The sequence below is a fragment of the Haemaphysalis longicornis genome, unplaced genomic scaffold (genome assembly GCF_048455015.1).
Source record: "Haemaphysalis longicornis isolate Haplotype H1 unplaced genomic scaffold, Haemaphysalis longicornis Haplotype H1 scaffold_3, whole genome shotgun sequence".
Lineage (NCBI taxonomy): Eukaryota > Metazoa > Arthropoda > Arachnida > Ixodida > Ixodidae > Haemaphysalis > Haemaphysalis longicornis.
In genome coordinates, this window is record NW_027526335.1 from 28,296,421 (window position 1) to 28,315,640 (window position 19,220).

Below are 19,220 nucleotides of genomic sequence, written 5' to 3' on the forward strand. Positions count from 1 at the left end.
TCGGAGTGTTAGACGTTCTGGACGGTGCCAGCTTAAAACCAAATTCAAAGTTAAAAAAAACTTCAATTCAAAAAGAAAAAAAAGTATTACTACAAGTCATTCTATTTCTCTCCTGCCGTTTCTTCGTCAAGTGATGCGGCCCTTGTTGCGGAGAGCTTTCCAGGAACGATCTCGTACTCATGCTGAATTGTGATTCGTTCCGGCAAATAGAGGACCCGAGCAGATCAGGGCAAAACAACCACTACGCATGAAGACGCTTCGCTCGAGAGAGGAACGTGACTGCTATGGACGAGAGAGGTTTATGTGGCAAACTTTTCTTTTTACATAGGCGATCAAAACCGCGGCGCTGGGGCAGACAGAGATATAAAAGAAAACACCACATGCATTTCGAATAAACAGGGCGGCGGGCGAAAAACACAAGGAAAACGGGAGGCAGCGAGTAGTTCTGGCTAGAGCGTTTTGCGGAGGATCCACCACAACGCGCTTGTTGAGCCCTGCATTAGAAAAAAGGAAGCCGACCGAGCCATTGCGTGAGTGGCGCTGTGCGGAGCGCGGATCGCGCCGCCGCCGCGTACCGGCGCCATATTGCCTCCGCTCCCCTCTCCCCGCCTCCCTCTCCCGTTTAGGGAAGCCTTCCCCGTGCTCGCTCGCCCTCCAGCCACACCCACGAACAGTTGGAGCTTCCCGCAATGGCCGCCATCGCCTCCCCAGTTCGCCGTGGCGGACGCCACTGAGGCCGGCCAAGCGTCGCGCGTTTCGCGAGCCTGTGTAGCGAGGCTTTCCAGGATCGACCCCGTGCCGACTTGAGATCCCGGCAGCTTCGAGAGGATCCGCTCTTGTGCGCGGAAGGGGTGTTTAGCGCCAAGCGCTGTGAGAAAGTGAACACAACAAAAATAGAAGCAAGCGAAGAGCGGAGCGCCGAACGTGGTGGAGTGTGATGGTTGTGCTGCGGTGCGCTCGCTATTAGACATGGGATATGCACGGGATCACACGGAGATGGCGGCCCGGTGACGGTGGTCAGCTCGTCGGTGTTCTGCTAGGACGGTAAAGGAAGGAAGGAGGCGGAGGTGTGTTTGGTGCTTCTGCAGGAACGCTTTCAGCCGCTCGCAGCCGCGGGCGCCAGGGAGGAAAACGCGACATGGGATGGTGGAGAGCGCTCCCAGTAGCCCGCCGGTCGGGTCTCGGCGCTCCGTGGTGGGCGCTGGCCCTCTCGCTGGCGGTGCACCTGACGTTCAATCAGCACAGCGCGGCCGCCTTGAAGATAGGTGAGATGCATTTCTCTGTCTTGAATGCGTGGGGAAGTTTGTACCTCAGAAATGTACACTACGCCTATGCCGCAGCGCGGCCCAACAAGGCAACTGACAGATTGTAAATGAGGCAAACGCCTGCGCCGGAGGAGTTTTGACACCCAGGATTTGTATAAAGAGTTGAGATCTAGGCGTCTGGATAACTATATTTCTGCCATAGCGCAAAATTTTACCAAACTATTACCCGGCGATGGGGCCGTTTGAGCTGATGACGCTTACTTTACAAAGTGTTTGGTGAGTACCACAGGTGAGTACTGCTTGAATTGTCCAGAAGCAGACTGCGTCGACGGTTCATGAAGTCTAAAGGATTCCTTATAAGAAGAAGAATGTGAAGGTTCAATTAGTTGATTTTGCCTAATGAAAATGCACGCGTGACTCTGTACTGTGTAATAAGATTTTTATGCACGATTTGAGCTGAAATTGGTAAGAAGGGTGTTTGTAAGAGTTCAGGACCATTCCTTGGGCGGCTTTCAACTGCAGTCCTCATCTTGCACTTCATTATCGTCACGCATGGTCGGTAGTTACACTTAAGAGGAAGCATTCAATGTGATAAAACCATTTCTCGTCTAAAAATGTGGACGCCTAAAGTACGGTGATATATTTTTTGCATTACTGTCTTCAAACGTCTAGGCGGCGTCGCCCACTCTCTCAAAGCCTTAACAAATTATTATGTAACGGACAACGTATCCCGCAAACCTTCCACAATAATATCTAAATATGAACAACATTAAAATAACCTAAGCGACCATTCGAATGTGGCGCTTTCAAAGAACGACGACGTTACACCACAAAGGGAATTTGAACGAAGTCACCCTTTATTTTTCCCCTGCGCGGTTGATTGACCGGGAACTAAGTGGTTCCAGGTTAGTTTATAAAGAAGGAAGATTGGGAACAGCCCGTATCACTCCAAACTTAATCTTACCCAAGGTATAAGCATAACCCCTTACTGATGGCTATGAGCATAGCGTAAGTACATGAACTTTATTAACCATACATAATGTGTATCTTTAAACTAACTGCATGCTGAGTGATAATTAGCTGAGAGAACCCGCACAGTGGTTTGCCTCGGTGCCGGCTTTTTGGGGAAGAAGTCAGTGTGTTTCCTCCCTGAATACCCCCTCCAGACATGCTGTGAATAATTTTGGTGAGATGGTATCACCTTGGCACACTCCCTTTCGGATCGAGAACTTTTCGCTTTGCTCGTGAAGAATTATTCTGCCCGTGCATCTCTTGTATTCCTTTGTCTTTTAACGCTTGCAACATTGATGTGGTATCTATTGAAACAAGCGCTTTTTCAGAGCCCATAACTGTCATGTAAACAGTTGAGTGTACCCGGCAGATTGTTTTCTATTACCTGATTGACCACATGAATGTGATTCACTGTTGAGTATCCTTTCGTAAACCCAACTTGATCTCTGGGCTGTCTGAAATCTATGCTGTCATTTATGTGGTTGACCGTTGCTTTGGTAAGCAGCTTGTATACAACTGAGGGTAGGCTGATAGGTCTGTAATTCTTTATGTCCTTGGTATCTCCTTTCTTGTGAATGAAAATGATGTTGGTGTTTTTTCGGGCTACGGTCACTTTCAGAGCCCTTGTGCATTCTGAAAAGAGTTCTGCCATCTGTTCCAGTACAATACCTCCCCCCTGCTTTAAAATATGTACGGTTATGCCGTCGTCACCTGCAGCTTTTCCTCTTTTCATGCCTTCGAGTGCCTTCCCTACCTCCTCTTTAGTTACTAGTGGGACATCGCAAGCTGAGCTTGTATACTCAGATATTTCCACTTGGTTAGCGTTATTCGCATATAGCCTGGTGTAGAATCGTTCGGCTATTTTGATTACCTTCGCCATGTAGTGCGTAATGTTACCCTGCTCCTCTCAGTCGTTCATTTTACTTTCGTTCATCAATTTCGACAGATCTGCAAATTCAATTTGATCCGCCGGACTCGACATTTTTTATGATCTTACGTTTAGATATAAGTTCCTCCGTTTCCTGAGATAGTTTTCTAGTTTGTTTCCTACATGTTGTTTTCCCACAGCTGCTGCTGAGTCTGTGATAGTCGTTGTTATGTTGGTTATGCTGTCATTTCACCTATCTGTACTATCCTCGTTCCTCCTGTTGAAAAGCGAAAATCTGTTTTGAGGAGTTATTTTAAATTCCTGCTTCCTGGTCCTGACTTGCTACATGGTGTGTTTCTTACTTTTCACGAGTTTCCTTCGTTCTCTTCTGAGATTCAGCGTTAATTTGCAGCGACTCATCCTATTATCCCTACTCCGAATCTTGCCTAATACCTCCACATCCGGCAGATACCTGGGTTGTCACTTAAAATGAAGTCAATTTCATTTTTTGTTGTGCCATCGGGACTTTTTTATGTCCATATCTTATTCTCTCGTTCGTTGAAGAATGTGTTCATTAAACTCGGGTTATTTCTCTCCGCGGATCCAACCAGTGTATCTCCTAGACTGTTGCGAGTGCCTAATCCAATGTTTCCCACGGATATTTATACTACTCGTTTTTCACCTAATTTTGCGTCAAAGTCTCTCATAACAATTGTGGATTGTGTATTTCTGTCATTTATTGCTGATTCCACGTCCTCGTAGAAAATGTCTACGACCTCATCATCGTAGCTGGCTCTTGGCGTATAAGCGTGTACTATCTTTAGTGTGTATCACTTGTTTAACGTCATCCCAACAACACCTGCCATATCGTTAACACTGAAGGATTCCTCCGTGTTTCCAGCTATCGCCCTGTGGATCAAAAATCCAACCCCGTGCTCTTTCTTTTCCTGAGGTCCTCGGAAGCCCAGAATATGCCCGCTACTCCAATCCGTGAAGCCTTGTCCTGTTCTTGTAACTTCCCTTAGCCCTATGATATTCCACTGAATGTCCGAGAGCTCTTCTAATAGAACGGCTAGGATTCCCTCGCTAAGCAGAGTCTGCGCGTTGAACGTTGGTTCAGGTTCCAGAGGCGGCCTGTCCGGACACAGAAATTCTTAGCACCCTCAGCTATATCGCTGACCTGACCGTCGCCGCGGTCAGGTGCTCTACAGCTGCTGGGGACAGAAGGCCGAGAGTTGGGTTGGTTAGTCATGGGAGGTGACGGCCAACTACTACACCAGGGTGGCCAGATCCTTCTCTGGTCAGGGAGCGCTGTTTTTGGACCAGAGAGCCTTCCTGGCATGGTTGCACCATTCTAGTGTACCCTCTCCGTTATGGTTACTTCCGGACCAGGCAGCACTCCATAACTTGGGTCATCATCATCATCATCATCATCATCATCATCATCATAAGCAGCAGCAGCCTACTCAGGTCCAGCACAGGATTAAGGCTGTAACCACTCCTGTCCTGCGCTTCTCGAGTCCACAGTTTCCCCCCCGAATTTCTTTTTTTCACCCCTCCATTGGGTTAAAGGCCTCCCCCTTCTTCTAGACCCATCTCTTGGTATGCACTCTGTTACACTTATTGCCCACCGGTTGTCGATTCGTCTTACTACATGGCCAGCCCAAGTCCATTTATTTTTCTTTATTTCAACTGTGATATTTTCTACTCTAGTTTGTCCTCTGATCCAAGCAGCTCGTTTCCTGTCCCTGCGGCAAGCACTACCAAATAATGAAAACTAAGCTACCTCTGTCGCTCAAAAAAAATCTACAACCAGTGCACTCTGCCGGTAATGACATACGGAGCTGAAACTTGGCGCCTTACTAATCAACTAGAAAGCTGACTTAGGTCGGCTCAACGGGGCATGGAACGAATAGCAGGGGTATTCTGTCAGAAAAAAAAAACACGGTTTTGTCAGACATTTACGCTAAAATGCCCGTTTTGCGTCTTAGGAATTTACAGTTTACCTAGGCTGGTTGCTAAATTAAGTGGTAGATTTGAACACTAGCCTTCGGTACTGACCAACAGCTGCATCTCCTTAGTGTATCTTTAAAAAGGGAAAAAACAAAATGAATTTCGCTTTCACATCATTTGCAAGTATCTATCGCCGGCATTCTTTTTCTACATATAGAATAAGCACGCACAGCCGTTCCCAAAGCCGTCTCGTGTCAACAAAAATTTAGTCTAGTTCACTCCTCGTCTCGAGACGGCCAAATACGAAAGCTCGAGAACAGCGCTGCCGTTTTGAGGCGACATCTATGACGTGAGACGAGAGATTGAAAAAACACATCAGCCCACGATGACCGGAATACACAGTGCCTAGCCAATCGCTCGGCGGTGCCTTTTATGCGGATATCCCTTATCGAGTCAATGCTGATCAAGTGCACAGGGGATGTCGAAGTCTAGTTGCATATCTGAAGTGGGTACTGGCTCCACGGCTGTGCCACTGACGAAAGGAAGATCACATTCATTCATTCATTCATTCATTCATTCATTCATTCATTCATTCATTCATTCATTCATTCATTCATTCATTCATTCATTCATTCATTCATTCATTCATTCATTGTAACGTCTATCCGATCGCGTCTCTATTTGATAAAATAGGGATATTTTATGGAATATCCCTATTTCATATGTCTATGCTATGCAAGTGTGAATGATGTTCTTTATGTTTAGCAGTGGAGATAAGTTTTCTGGGTGATACGTTTGCATTCAATTCCGGCATGGTCGAAACAGTTTAGATTTGTAGAGGGGTGCACGGACGTGCAAAATTAGACAGAACAAGTGAACTATCCCTCTGTCGAATCGACGACGATGGTTGAACGATAGGCAATTCCATGGAATGCCCGTGTAAGTAAAACACTAGAGCGCAAAAAATCGCAGTGGAGTAAACCGTGCGGTTAAGAAACTGGTGCTCGCTTGTGGGTCGGTTCGTTTGGTGTTGTACTTGACTTTGGAAAGCTTCGTGTGACCCCATCGTTGTCGTCTGTATAGTTGATTTTGTGAATCAGTTACGATGACGGAAAAGTCACTATCTCCACGAGTTAGGCGGTTTAACTAGCTTGGGATGAATCGTGCTGCGTCACCTCATCGCAACCTGAGCACCATATTCCGACTTAAGTAAGCTTTCCAGTTTCGTAGGCCGTTGGGGTAGTCTAGCGGAAGAGTCACTGATTGCATGTCTTCACCAAGTGAGAGGGTTTGACCCCTTCTGATCCGTGAAGACGCGCGTTTGTCGTTACTATGCCGTGCCTCCAACCCACGGAGACGACATTAAATAATCCGTAGCGTTAGACTACGGCGCGCCTCGGAACTTAAGTAGCTTCGGCGCGAAAAACAATAACGACATTTTTGGGCTTGAAAGAGTTGAGGAAAAGTAGGACAGGGAAAGAGAGGGGGGGGGGCAAGTTATCTCTTCGCAGGTTCGTGCATTGCTTGAGCAAACACGACGCGTTTTTGTGGATAATTCCTACACCTTCGGTAATGGCAGCCTATGTCACTACCACACGTTCAATTTGGCCCTGCTTGGTCTCGTTCGACACTGAACTGATACGCCTACAGTTGGACTGCCAGCTAAAATTCATTGCGCGTTCTTGGTCTTTCCAGTTCAGGGTTAGCCAAGCTTTTGCAAAACGCACATGCACAGCATTGAATGCTCTCAGAGTTTTTTCCGGAATACCGTCTTCGACCAAATTGTTCTTCTAAGCAGTACAAGGCCGCGATGCGAACCTGCAGGACTGCAGGCCTTATCCAGCTGAAGATTGCCGTCTGTCACTTCACGCTGTTATCTCGTGCATCATCATCAGTCGGCGCGGAGAGAACAGGGCCCACAGCTCTTATCTTTCTGTGCATGCAGCGCCCATAATTCGGCAGGCAGTGTCGACTCGCCGCGGATCGATGGCACTATGTATTTATTTTTTCCCCTTTCTCTGCGCACACGTCGGTCCTTCAAAACACAATTAGTTGTGCTCTTTGTATCTCGGTGCTTTCGCATATCTTCTTGCTACATTTTCACAGCTGAGAAAATAAGACCTCAGTTGTTAGTCAGCACATTGTTTTGTCACTTCCTGCCTCCTGCCTTTGGCGCTGTTTACTCATGAGAGTACACTGCATTATTTAGCGGGGTAGACGCAAAATAACTTTTAAATTGTGAATTCGAAGCGACCCTATCGAAACTTTGTTTTTTATTGATTTGTTGCCGAAAAGAATACTTACTTTTTTTGTTTAGTTGTCCCTACTGCAGCTTGGTTATTTCGCTTAATAGAAAACTTAATACGTGTCTGTGTGTGCCAGCCTTTTGTTTGCCAAGAACTTGGTGTCGCGACAAGCGACTGCCTCAGTGAAAGAACAAAATAACAACAACAAATCTAATAATAACAACAAAAGTAGCCTTCAGTACTTGAATACCTGTCAATCATGCACGCTTTTCTTGCGCCCTCATCGTCACGTCCTCGAGGGTCTGCGTTGTGGGGATCTTTTTTCTCCCTTCTCTACTGCGGAATTGACCGGCACTTCACATTCCTTTTAATTGAAACATCTTCATTAGTAAGGTTTGTTTCTCGCTGGGTTGATTTTTCTTGCAAGCAATTTTCTAGGACACAAAATATTCGATCGTCGATTTGCAATGAAAAGAATGTTTCCCGAAATATTTTTATTTCTTTCAGCTCGGAAAACCTCCTATTTGCGCGCACCGGAAATTTTCAGTTCTGTTAAATGAACAACCCCATTTCAAAGATACACAAATCTGGAAACCAAGCACAGATTGATATAGTCCTACTTAAAACTTTTAACCTTCGGCTTGCAAAACGTTTAGGGTACAAGTACTAGCATTCGGCGTTGCACCAGCGGTGAGATCATGATGGAACGATATGATTGCGGTTTCACATCGTGCACGAGAAGGTGCTCACTGGAATAGCATATGCTGCGTTTGACTTCACGGCTAACATCCCTGCCTGAACGTCAACCCATTGTAATTGAAGTATTTTAGGAACGTTAATGGAAGTAAGATGACATTTTCCGGTGCTTGCATGATCGTTAGCTCTATTGGAGCTCGGTGCGGGACGCATTACATCGCATTTTGTAGAAAAATAATGAACGGTTTGGTGCCATGCGCAGTTGTTGATCAATGGTGCAACAAGGAACGATATTTTGATCTCACAGCGCGTGCGCTACATCATACTCTTCTGGAAGGAAATAGGGGGCTGTAGAGTATACTGTCGTCACATTTATCGAAAGCAAAAAAAAAAAATGACGACGATAACATGGTAAAGGCGCATAATGCAAAAAGGAAAAAATTGAAAAACACCAATTTTGGGATGCAGTGGGCCCACTCTGCTTAACCTTTAGATTTTTTTTCTTCAGGAAAACTGTAAAATGACTGATCTTTGGGTGAGAGCACACGGGGGAGCCGAGTAAGCTTGTTGTTTGCGACCGAAGGAAAAATTATCGTAGTCATTATTGCATTGACAGAGCCGGTAGCCTCGTACTTTTCTCTCCCCCTCATCAAACCAGATAATTTCGCCACCATCTTGCCCCTCCTTCTCCTCTATATCGTACGCCATTACCGCATGCACACATCTGCTTAACGTATAACTTTCAAAAAAAATTATGTTAGCCCTAAGGGCATTTTTACTAACAAACAGTCCAAAAGACAGCACAGAAAAAGAAGAGAGAGAGAGAGAGAGAGAGAGAGAGAGAGAGAGAGAGAGAGAGAGAGAGAGAGAGAGAGAGAGAGAGAGAGAGAGGGGGGACTTTATTGTTTGGACAGGCCCAGTCTGGGCCTTCGTTCATAAGGAGACGGCCGCTCTGTAGCTCTGCTAGAGTCCGCCACTTACCCTAATGTGGTGGGCCGCCAGGTCTTTGTCCGTCGATTTGCCGTCTACGCCATGAACCAGGTTCAGCTCTTCCCAGAAAGGGATGTGGGAGCTGAGGTGGGTAGGTAGGTGGGACGCGAGGGGATCCAAAGACGGAAACATTACGAATACCAGCGCTCGTGTTTGTCGTTTTCGCTCATTTAATTCTAAATGGCAGTCGTACGCACTCCTAGCGCTGTTGCCACTGCTTCTGCTTTTGACTTAAGAAGTGCTGCCTATAATAGTCGCTCCGCTGCAAACGCGGATATTTATGGTAACCAAGTCCACTTTCCCTCTTAAACGTTATTATTTCTATCTTGTGGTCTTGCGCTTTTTTCTCGCTCGCATAGTCTGCGTGAAGTTACGTGTTTGAATTTTTTACTCGTTTTGCTTATTCCGGCAAGAAATCGGAAGGTGCTCTTCTTTATTATTGGTTAGACTCCTTTACTGTATATGGCAAGTGTTTCCATTTTTCCTCGAGCATTTCGAAAGTTCTTGCTGGCCTTTTGTCATTGTATTCCGACACTGATTGGTCCGATTTTCTTTGTAGTTTTAATTCATTCATTCATTCATTCATTCATTCATTCATTCATTCATTCATTCATTCATTCATTCATTCATTAAATCTTTCAGAATGAATGAGTTAGTTGAAGCGTTGATTTGAAGATCTGAAATGAACCTCTCATTTTTTCTGTAATGACAGCTGAAATACTTTCTTCGAAGTTGAGAATAATATTCCTAGCATATATAATGTGCCACACTAAGCTCACGTCAGAAACATTTAGAGTCTTGTAAATACACCACATTTGCGAACAGAATGACTTCTCCGCATAAATATGCATTGCCAACGCATGCAAACGATAAATCTCACTCGTGAACGTGCCGCAAAAGCTACACAATGATATACAATTTGAAGATATACAATACTGACTTGTAGGGTACGTGCAACTATTACCTGTACTTCTGAAATGTCTTGTTTGTATCAAAAACCTGTCACGACAATACGTACAGCCTTTGTTTTACTTTTCCCCTGCAGGATTGGTGATGGGTGTGAACCAACCTCATCGCGTCGTCACAGCCTTTCGTGACGTCATCGAGTACACCAATCAACGAGCCCCCGGAGACCGTTACAAGATCACTGCGTTGACAACCAGGGTGTTCGACAATGACACATTCAACGTCACCAACGACGGTACTCATCTCATCAAAGTTCACTGACTCTTTTTTATTAATATTTCGGGAGAAAAACGGTAAAACGCCTCAAAGCGAGAAAAGGAGGGCTTGCAGCCAAACGTCTCTTTAAGTACGGTAAAGGGCGGACAGGAACCTTGTTCCCCTGGTGGCCCTGATGGGAATCCTTGGTGCCGCATTTCATAACTCTTTGACGCCGCCAAAGGTTCAAACCATCCGTGTGTATGACAGCGTTTTGTCCCAACTTGTTATAGGGAGGCGTAGCCGCTGCGGTAGCTCCGTGGCTGAGGCGTCGCCTGCTCAAACTGAGGAACCCGTTTCGGGTCAGGCCACCGTAGCTGTCAAGAAATCAAGAAATGGGAGAACGGAGACGAGGTGGTGGGAATTGCTTGGTAAAGAAAGACTGTGAAGGGAACAGTTATGAAGTGGTTCTTGTCTAGGACCTGGTTTGATCATTCAGTTTTTTTTTCTGAAATTACTAAAAAAAGACGAAGACAGGAACAGCATACGAAAGAAAAAAAAGAAGCATACACGTAGAGAGGCCTTGAATTTAGCACTAGCCAAAGGTGGATTGATAGTCAGAGGAGGAGAAAGACTTTATTTGACGGAAGAGCTGGTAGGTGGGTGGGTTCCTTAGTCCAGGGCTCTGTTGGTTTTACCAGACGTCTTCGCCCTTTCGGTCAACCATAGCTGACTGAATTATTCAGGTCAGAGCTGGCAAGTTCACTCTCCCACTGCTCGTACGTAGGACTGGGAATGGGATTCAAGTCCGGATTACTCTGGAACTCACAGACCATGTGATATGGAGTAGCGCGTAGTTGTTGAGGAAGGAAGAATACTATGCCCGTCCAGTGATATCTGTATGTCCATGGCTGTGTCGAGACGCCTCTTTTGCGCTAGTAAGAGCTGGTATTTTTGGGAGGCGCATGTTAGTCCGTAGCCTTTTGCATAGGCCTCGACTACGTTGGCGGCCTGTAGGAGGCAGTCTTGCATGGTTCCTGCCGATCCATTTTTGATCCATATCGTGATGTCGTCGGCACATATTCCGTGATGAGTGTCCAGGATTTCAGTCAGCTTCATTGGGAGAATAATCAGAGCCATGTTGAACATTATGAGGGACAATACCGCTCCTTTTGGAGTTCCCCTGCTGCCACACGAAATCATTTCGGAACGGTGGTCGCTAACATTAACGATTGCTGTCACCCATGTGGAGCCAGCGTTGCCGGCTTAGATGCGCAGCATAGTTGGCTGCCTCCGCTTTTAGACTGACTATGAGGATTCTCGGTTTTCTATTGTGTCGTTGTCACTCCCATCTTCTGAGTAAGTCTCAAACGATTGAATTGACGTTCCTCTGATCAAGCATTTATTCCGTAGAACTGCTCAATCTTTTATCAGTCATACGTCGTGTTTATTTGTCTTTTGTATTCCCAATCTTACTGTTTGCTTTGTTTCTAGCAGCAGAGCTGCTTATCGACACAAATCCGTCCGGCGGAGACAGAAAATAGCGAGCACACGATAGCGCGTGCCTCGCGGCGACCGCCCGGCTAGCAAAAATACTGAGTGCACGTGGGCGTGTGCCTCACAGCAACCGCCCGGATAACAAAAAATACCAAACGCACGGATTGGGGTGCATTTTTTATTTTACCGTCCGCGTTTCCTTTGTTTCAGAGTGCAGATAAGCAGTGTTTGAGTGAGCCCTCACCCCACTTTATCCTGGCCCTTGCGCAGCCTGCAACCAGATGAGTTCGGGCGCGGCGCTGCTCGTCTCTCCGGACGGCGGCACGGTGCACGAGGCGCTGTCTGCCGTTTCATCCAAGCTGCATGTTCCACTGCTGAGCGCCTCGGCGGCCCGCAGCCCGGGCTCGCAGCTCACGCGCTTCGGCGTTACGCTGCGGCCGCAGGCGCACGGGGCCCTGGCGGCGCTCATACACGGCCTCCGTTGGCCACGCCTCTACTACATCTACGACGCCACAGAAGGTGACCTCACACGGGCGCGCAGGTGCAACTCACGCCAGATTCGCCTTTGGGAAGGACCGGAGGTAGAAATACTGATGGGAGCCGACGAAAGCGCTCACGGCGGTCCCTAATGTAAGGAGAGAGATCCGTGATTCCGTCTTTAAAAAAGGCACTAGAGCGTCTGTGTACTCACTGGTCGTGGATCGCACTTTTCGTCCCGTTCGACCGATTGATGATGACGATGGTTCATGACGGATGTGAACAAGCTGTTGCTTAGAGAAGGTAAAAGGTCGTATTATATGACAAAAGCTCTATTCATAGCCCAAAGGATCAGCTCTGCTCCTGCGGAGTTCACTTTACGTCACACGAGAGGGAACGGAGCCAAGTAAGGACGGATAACGTAGCGCATATAATACGGCCGAACCGCTCCTCTAACTGCGATGCAGAAAGGCTATGAATAAGTTGGTTAATAAATCATTCCGTTAAGCTTCAAGTGAAGTGGCATACTGTTAATAGAATTTACAATTAACGATGTTCCGCTTAAACGCTTGAAAATTCGCTTTAAAAGGCCAGAAAAGGTCCAACTTTGTGGCAGAAGGGGAGGTACGCGTTCTAATATTGAAATTCGCGTTGGTAATTCAATAGCAAGTGTGCAAGCCTCAACACGTTGGTGGTCGTCGGACGTGCGCCATGCGCTATCTCCATTTCCAGGTCTGGACAGGCTCCAGGAGATCCTAGCCGCATTACCCGCCGACTACGGTCTCGAGGTGCAACACGTGCGGCGGGTGCGGGGTGAGAAGGCTGCCATCGAGTTCCTCCAGGAGCGGGAGAACCTCGAGTGGGACACGGACAAGTTCATCCTGCTCGACTGCAACCTGGAGACGGCGCGCCGCATCATCCAGTACGCATACGGCAAGAGGCGGGCCTACTACACCTTCCTCTATGCGCGATACGTGAGTACTCTTCACGCTCCGAAGTTTCGCGCTCTCGTTACGTTCCAGCGCGGTGAGAAAACTGTTCGGAACATCCCCTGCCCGCAGACGCTGCCCGACCACTGGCAAGACACCCAGGTGTACGAGGACAGCAAGGTTCTCTCGCTGCGCATCCTCCAGGACGATGCCAGCAGCCACCACAGCGCCGTCAGGGCGGCGAGCAGGGACTCCTACTACAGCTCCTCCGAGAGCATCACGGTACGGCCACCACCACCTCACGCAGGACTGGGAGTTAGGAATTAAAAAAAATTTGCCGCGTACCTGCTCCTTCCGTTGCAAATGCCGTCAAAAGACGATAGTCTTTATCGGCTTTTGCGAAGTAAATGCCTCCTTTCGCTCTCCCGCTCACCTCTCATGTTGTTCCTCTTGCGTCGCGCTCCTCCCAAGGTAAAGATTCCAAAGGTTTGCTTACATCATTTTAAATTTCCCGCGTACCACTGCTCCAAACCGGGTGTCTCGATGCGAACGCTGCCGTACGGCGAAGACGCTCGTTAATCGAGGCGCCCTACTTCAACGTTTATAGAACCGCGTTTCCCTACTCCACGTGCGTTGCAAGCAGAACGTGGAACCTATCTAGTGGAACCTTGCGTAACTGTTTCCGGTTGATTTCTTAAAATGGCGCCAGACGTTATACTGGCGCGGGCGACAGCAGGCGACGTCGGAGTGAATTCTTTTTCTGCAGTTGATGAAGTATTTAATTTCGCAAAAGTCAAGCATGTTTGATTTTTTTTATAAAGGAACACTGCAAAAATCACTTCTGTATAGATTTGTTGTCTCATATTTGCGTAATGTCTTGTTCTTCTTCAACAATGTTGACAAGTATGAACATTACACCGGACATAGACGGGTAGATTTAGCTGTGACTATATAAGACTATTGCGCAGGCATTGTTTTGCTTTGGCCGGGTGGCTGAATCGAGTCACAGACAAACAGACGGACAGACAGACAGACCAAAATTTCTGGGTTTAAGTAGCCCAAGAAAGACTATCGTCTTTAGAAACCAAATCCCCATCCGTCTGAAGGACAATGGTCGAAACGCGAAGCTTTCTTGCGTGCGAAAATCAAATGGTGGAGTTCCAAAGTTAGAGCCGCTACAATCAGTCAAATCGCCAATGATCAAAGTGCAAACCGCCTGACAGTCAAAGTCCAAGCGTCGACGACAGCAAACGAACTCAGCCGACAGCAAACGAATCCTTCATTAAAAAGCTGAGTGCCCCCGTCCCAGCCATCGTCGACCATGTCGGATTCTTCTAAATCTTGTTAAATGTATGCAGTGTTAATTATATTCTTGTTAACCATTGTTTTACTATTTTTATGTATTTTTCATGATTTTAGGTTTTATACTTCACTAAGAACTGTTATTTATGCACTGAGGGAGCTTGTAGATAAATAAAGGGCAATTTTTATTTCGCCATAGGAAGGGGCGGATGCATGCAACACGACACCACGACTGTAGTGCCTGTCTTTAAGTCAGCAGCGTTCCTGCCTTTATTCTCCACTTTCCCTCGCCTACGTTGAATTGACGATTCCGCAGGAGGAAGAGGCCCTGGCCTACGACGCAACCCTGGTCGTGAGCGACACCCTCACGCGCCTGTCCCGAGAGCGGCCAGAGCTGGGAATGGAACTGTTCCAGGACGCCAGTTCGGGTCAAAGCTCGCAGTGCTACGGCTCGCCACTCGTGCCCTACAAGCACGGGCAGGCCATCGCTGAGTTGCTCAAGAAGGTGAGCCTTTGACGCGGCCGTTATTTCAACCGTATATTGTCACGTAGTCAAGAACGATGCAGGGTTCTTTCAATAAACTAGGTTTGTTGGACCGACCTTGCGCGCCGAAATAAACTCCGGCGGTAGAGAAGCAGTCAACAAAGTGACGTGCATGTTTGAGCTTCGCCGAAAAAATCCCGCGGCGTGTGCCCCGCGAGCATTCATCTCTGAAGGCTCTTGTTTCGGGAACAATCTAACCAGGTCGAGAACATTGTCAATCAAACAAGAAAAGTCTAAGATAGCGGCGACAGGGTAAAACCCTTTCCATCTGTAACAACATCGCCCACTGATGGCGCGAAAAAACATGAGCAAATGCGTGCTTAGCTCTGAACACAAGGTAAGAAGTTAAAGTTCGATACACTAGTTACAGAGTCCATAGGTGCAGACGTGGCATAGGTGAGCTATTATAACGACGGCTCTCCATCTGTAATTATGGAGCAACGAACATAAAGCGTCGCAGCCACTTACGAGCGCTATGCAGCTCCAGGCACGTCTGCCTGAAACGTTCATTATGGTCAGCGCAGACGAAAACCGGACAAGCAGAGTAAGGACGACACAAACACTGCTCAGCGCTTGTGTCGTCCTTACTCTTCTTGTCTGGTTTTCGTCTGCGGTGAGCATCATGAACGCACTCCAACTCACCCAATTCGCTACCTTATTGCCTGAAACGTGTTCACCATCCGTTCCCACGCATCCGTGGTTTTCACCCCTGAATAGGCCGATACCCCTTCTGAGCTTGCGACAATGAGGGGTGACTCCACAGTGAAGGTGGTTGGGTGTCTGGGGGTGGGCATGTTAGTTTCACGTGACGCACTGCCACGAAACTGAGCTAATCAGCGTAAAGTCGACGTAGACCAGCTTTACATTGTAATTTTGTACATTCAGCTTTTAATACGAAACATTCTTAGGCGACTCCCTTCAGAAACGTATCTCAAAAAGCCACGCGTATAGTTCTACAAGGACTTCTAAGGTGTATTTGTTACAGTGTCTTGGGATTTTATTTTCATATTTTGAAACAAAACTGCTCATATCGCTCTTTAAAATTTGGGGGAGAGGGGGGGGGGGATCTAGTAAATAACTCCAGGGCCTTTATGTTTTTCTGACCCCTAAAATATCCTTCCAGCAATGCATTTGTGTATGATAGTGAAGTGAACATTAGAGGCGCATGGTGCAGATTTACTTTAATATACCTATAGCGATTCAATATGCCTCTTCACGTCTGTGCTGCTTTGTGTGACCCGCCTAGTGCTTGCGTCCTAAAATTACAGGCCCCAGCAGAAAATTGTTTGTGTCAGACGTGGACATTGTGAAACATGGTGATGGTTTCCATCTCTTTTCGCAGACTTCAGTCAACGGCACAACAGGGCAGATTATGTTCGACGAACAAGGACAGCGAGTTGGGTTCAGCGTCGATGTTATGGAGCTCACCTCAAAACAAAAGATGCAAAAGGTAACTTCTGTTCAAATGGGGACTTCAATCTCAATATTAGTAGAGAAAAAACAAAATCATACATGTAATGGTTAGATCGATAAGTAAATGCACGATGTACTGATTAAATTCATGCTAATCAATCAGATCGAATGAATTACGTGAATTACATGTTAATTCATTCTCCTGCTGTACTCCAATCGTGTAAATTGGAGTTTTGCTGCGGTGGCCCCCTCCAAAGAAACTCTGCTGTGCAACCGTAATTGGGATGAATTACCACACCTGAATATCTCGAATCAGGCACACTGCAATACGAACCCGGAACAAAGCATTTTTTTGCCGCTAGAGATAAAAAACACGAAAAATAAATGTCTCTACATGCACGATGTTATGTTCACTCTATAGAAGAAACTGAAGTATAGTTTCGGATTCTAAAAACTTTTGTATTTGCTTGTTTGACCTCATCATTTGACCTTAAAGTAATATTTTTCACATGGCCCTCTTAATTCATCAAAAGCCAATTATAAATGCTTAAAAATATTTTGAATGCCCTCAAAACGGTCGATGTGGTCTAAAGTACAAGTGGTATAAAATACAAGAGCGGTAAATACATGATAAAGATAAAGCTGTAACTACAAGTAAATACATGAGTGGTATAAAATACCAGAGCGCTAGATGTCTAGTTTCTAAAAAAACATTGACTCCAGAGCTCCAAAGCCTCCTGAGCGCATGAATGCCAAGTCAGAAAGAAATAGGAGGGCTCATCTTCGTTTCTAGGAAACGCACAGCAATGTTGGGCAGGCGCAGAGTCGTTGAAATGGTGTTACAGAGACACCTCTTCCTCTTTTTAACACGAAAGTGTTTTACTCACGCATACACGAATATTTCGCTGACGTCATATCCGTCACGGAAGTGACGCCGTCGCATCGAAGCAAGCGGCCTGTAAAGAGTGCACCCCTGCACACAGGGACTTTTTGCGGGGAAGCAACCTTTAGTGCTAAAGGGTACGTTATACTTAGGGTTGTTCGTTTTCGGGTTTTACATTTTAACACGTAAGTGCTTTATGCCGGGATATACCAAGATTTCCCTGACATCGTATCCTTCCCGGATATGACGCCAGTACATCTTTGCCGAAGCGACCCGAAAGCAGGACGTCACTCGCCAAACACACCCACAAGGCAGCCGCCGACCCGCAAATCATGCTCAGCTGCAGGTTTGGCTGTACATTTCACTTTCGTGTTTTACCGATTCCTATGACAAAGGAATTAACCAGTTTTATTTCTTTTTATTCGCTGTTGTTTGCCTTTCCTTGCTTATTACACTTCGTACGGCTTTCCTCTGCGGCCTGCTGGCGGACGCGGGCACCCGATCTGAAACGCTCTCACACACCCCGCATTCCCTGCTGTAACAGCTCCCCAAGTTTTCTGTTTTGTGCACGTGTGTGTGTGTACTCTCTGAAGAGCAGAGATAAGATTACAGAAGTACTTTAAGGACTCCTTAACGCATTTGATAATGCCCTTTGTCTATCCTGTCATCGAGAGAAAAAGTTGAGCTTTTCTGCGCTTTCAGAATTCTCTAAGCTACCAGCGAAAAGCCACACAAGAGCTTACCCGACCCGGTTTTAGCGCTGGCTCCCTTTACACCAGTCATTATTTCTTTGCAGATTGGTTACTGGTCCCAATCAAGCGGCTTCATTAAGCAGCCAGATCAAAGGGGTTATCAACCAACCTGGGACGACTCCGCCACTAAGAAGCTCGTGGTCACTACAATACTGGCAAGTGGCGCACGAAATCTGAATTTTTCGAAGAAAAAGCGACAAAATGGCTGATGTGTGCATGATTCTTTGTTAAGCTGAAGCAGTTTTTCAAGGTGCAGTGTCTCGCAGAGTCCACTTCATTTAAAATAATTTAACGTTTATGCTCGTACCTTTATTCCTGTTCCGATTCCTCTCTTCATGCAGGAGCCACCGTTCCTGATGTACAAGGATGCAAATGACACAAGCGACAACGAGGATAATCTGGAAGGCTACTGCAAGGACCTCATCGTCAAACTGATGCGTGCAATGGGTCGAGATTACACCATCAGGCTTGTTAAAGACAACAAGTACGGAGCTCGCGACAAGTCAGCGCAGTCCGGATGGAACGGCATCATCGGCGAGATATTGAGGAAGGTCAGTAAAAATATGGCGTCGAAGAGAGGCCCGATAAAAGCAGAGCAAAAAATTTAACTGCAGAAGCGTAGCTAGTTGGGCTGATTGGAGAGACATATTATAGGATGATACCAGCGCGGACTCAACGAGGACAGAGAAAGGGACACCGGCGGTCGTCCTTGCGTTCCTTCCGCTGTCCTCGTTTAGTCCGCGCTGATTGCATCCAAGAACCAAAAAAAAAATTACCATCGTTTCACGTGTGCATTTTATATAAGAAAGTGAGGTGATTATTCTTGGGGATTCTAGGTTATTTTTGCTTTAACAAGGTTATAATGAGGTTAGAAGTGGTTTGTGCATATAATAAATGACAAAGAAATTTACACAGCCCCCAGTTTAAAAGCACGTTCCACTGGTGACTCCGGAGGTAGTGCGAGAGCTGTAGATGTGCCCATGGCTGCTACAGGTTTTGCATAGCAGAGGCAACCCCCGGAGGCCTCGGTGTGCAGCGTTACAGGCGGGAGTATTTGAAAAGTGTCGTCTGCTACCGTACTACACTCCACCGATGCCCCGATATTTAGCACTGCGACTACTTAAGAACTATTGAAATGCCTGTAACAGTGACCGTGCAACACTCCAAGGTAGTTCCATGGGGTTCAGCATCGCTACAGTGCACTCAACTGACCAATCCGTGCAGCCAACAGGG

At 46.7% G+C, this 19,220-nt stretch overlaps 1 protein-coding gene across 1 annotated transcript in view; it reads left to right on the forward strand.

The window, feature by feature from the left end:
• The first annotated feature begins 674 nt into the window (after positions 1–674).
• LOC144174195 (glutamate receptor 3-like) overlaps positions 675–19,220 on the forward strand; it is a 31,565-nt gene continuing 13,019 nt past the window's right edge. Inside the window, exons 1-9 of the mRNA XM_077702732.1 lie at positions 675–1,265; positions 10,075–10,230; positions 11,958–12,206; positions 12,897–13,138; positions 13,226–13,375; positions 14,712–14,900; positions 16,282–16,389; positions 18,032–18,142; positions 18,329–18,538. Of these exons, the coding sequence (XP_077558858.1) occupies positions 1,139–1,265; positions 10,075–10,230; positions 11,958–12,206; positions 12,897–13,138; positions 13,226–13,375; positions 14,712–14,900; positions 16,282–16,389; positions 18,032–18,142; positions 18,329–18,538 (1,542 nt within the window). The 5' untranslated portion in view covers positions 675–1,138. The remainder of the gene's footprint in view (positions 1,266–10,074; positions 10,231–11,957; positions 12,207–12,896; positions 13,139–13,225; positions 13,376–14,711; positions 14,901–16,281; positions 16,390–18,031; positions 18,143–18,328; positions 18,539–19,220) is intronic.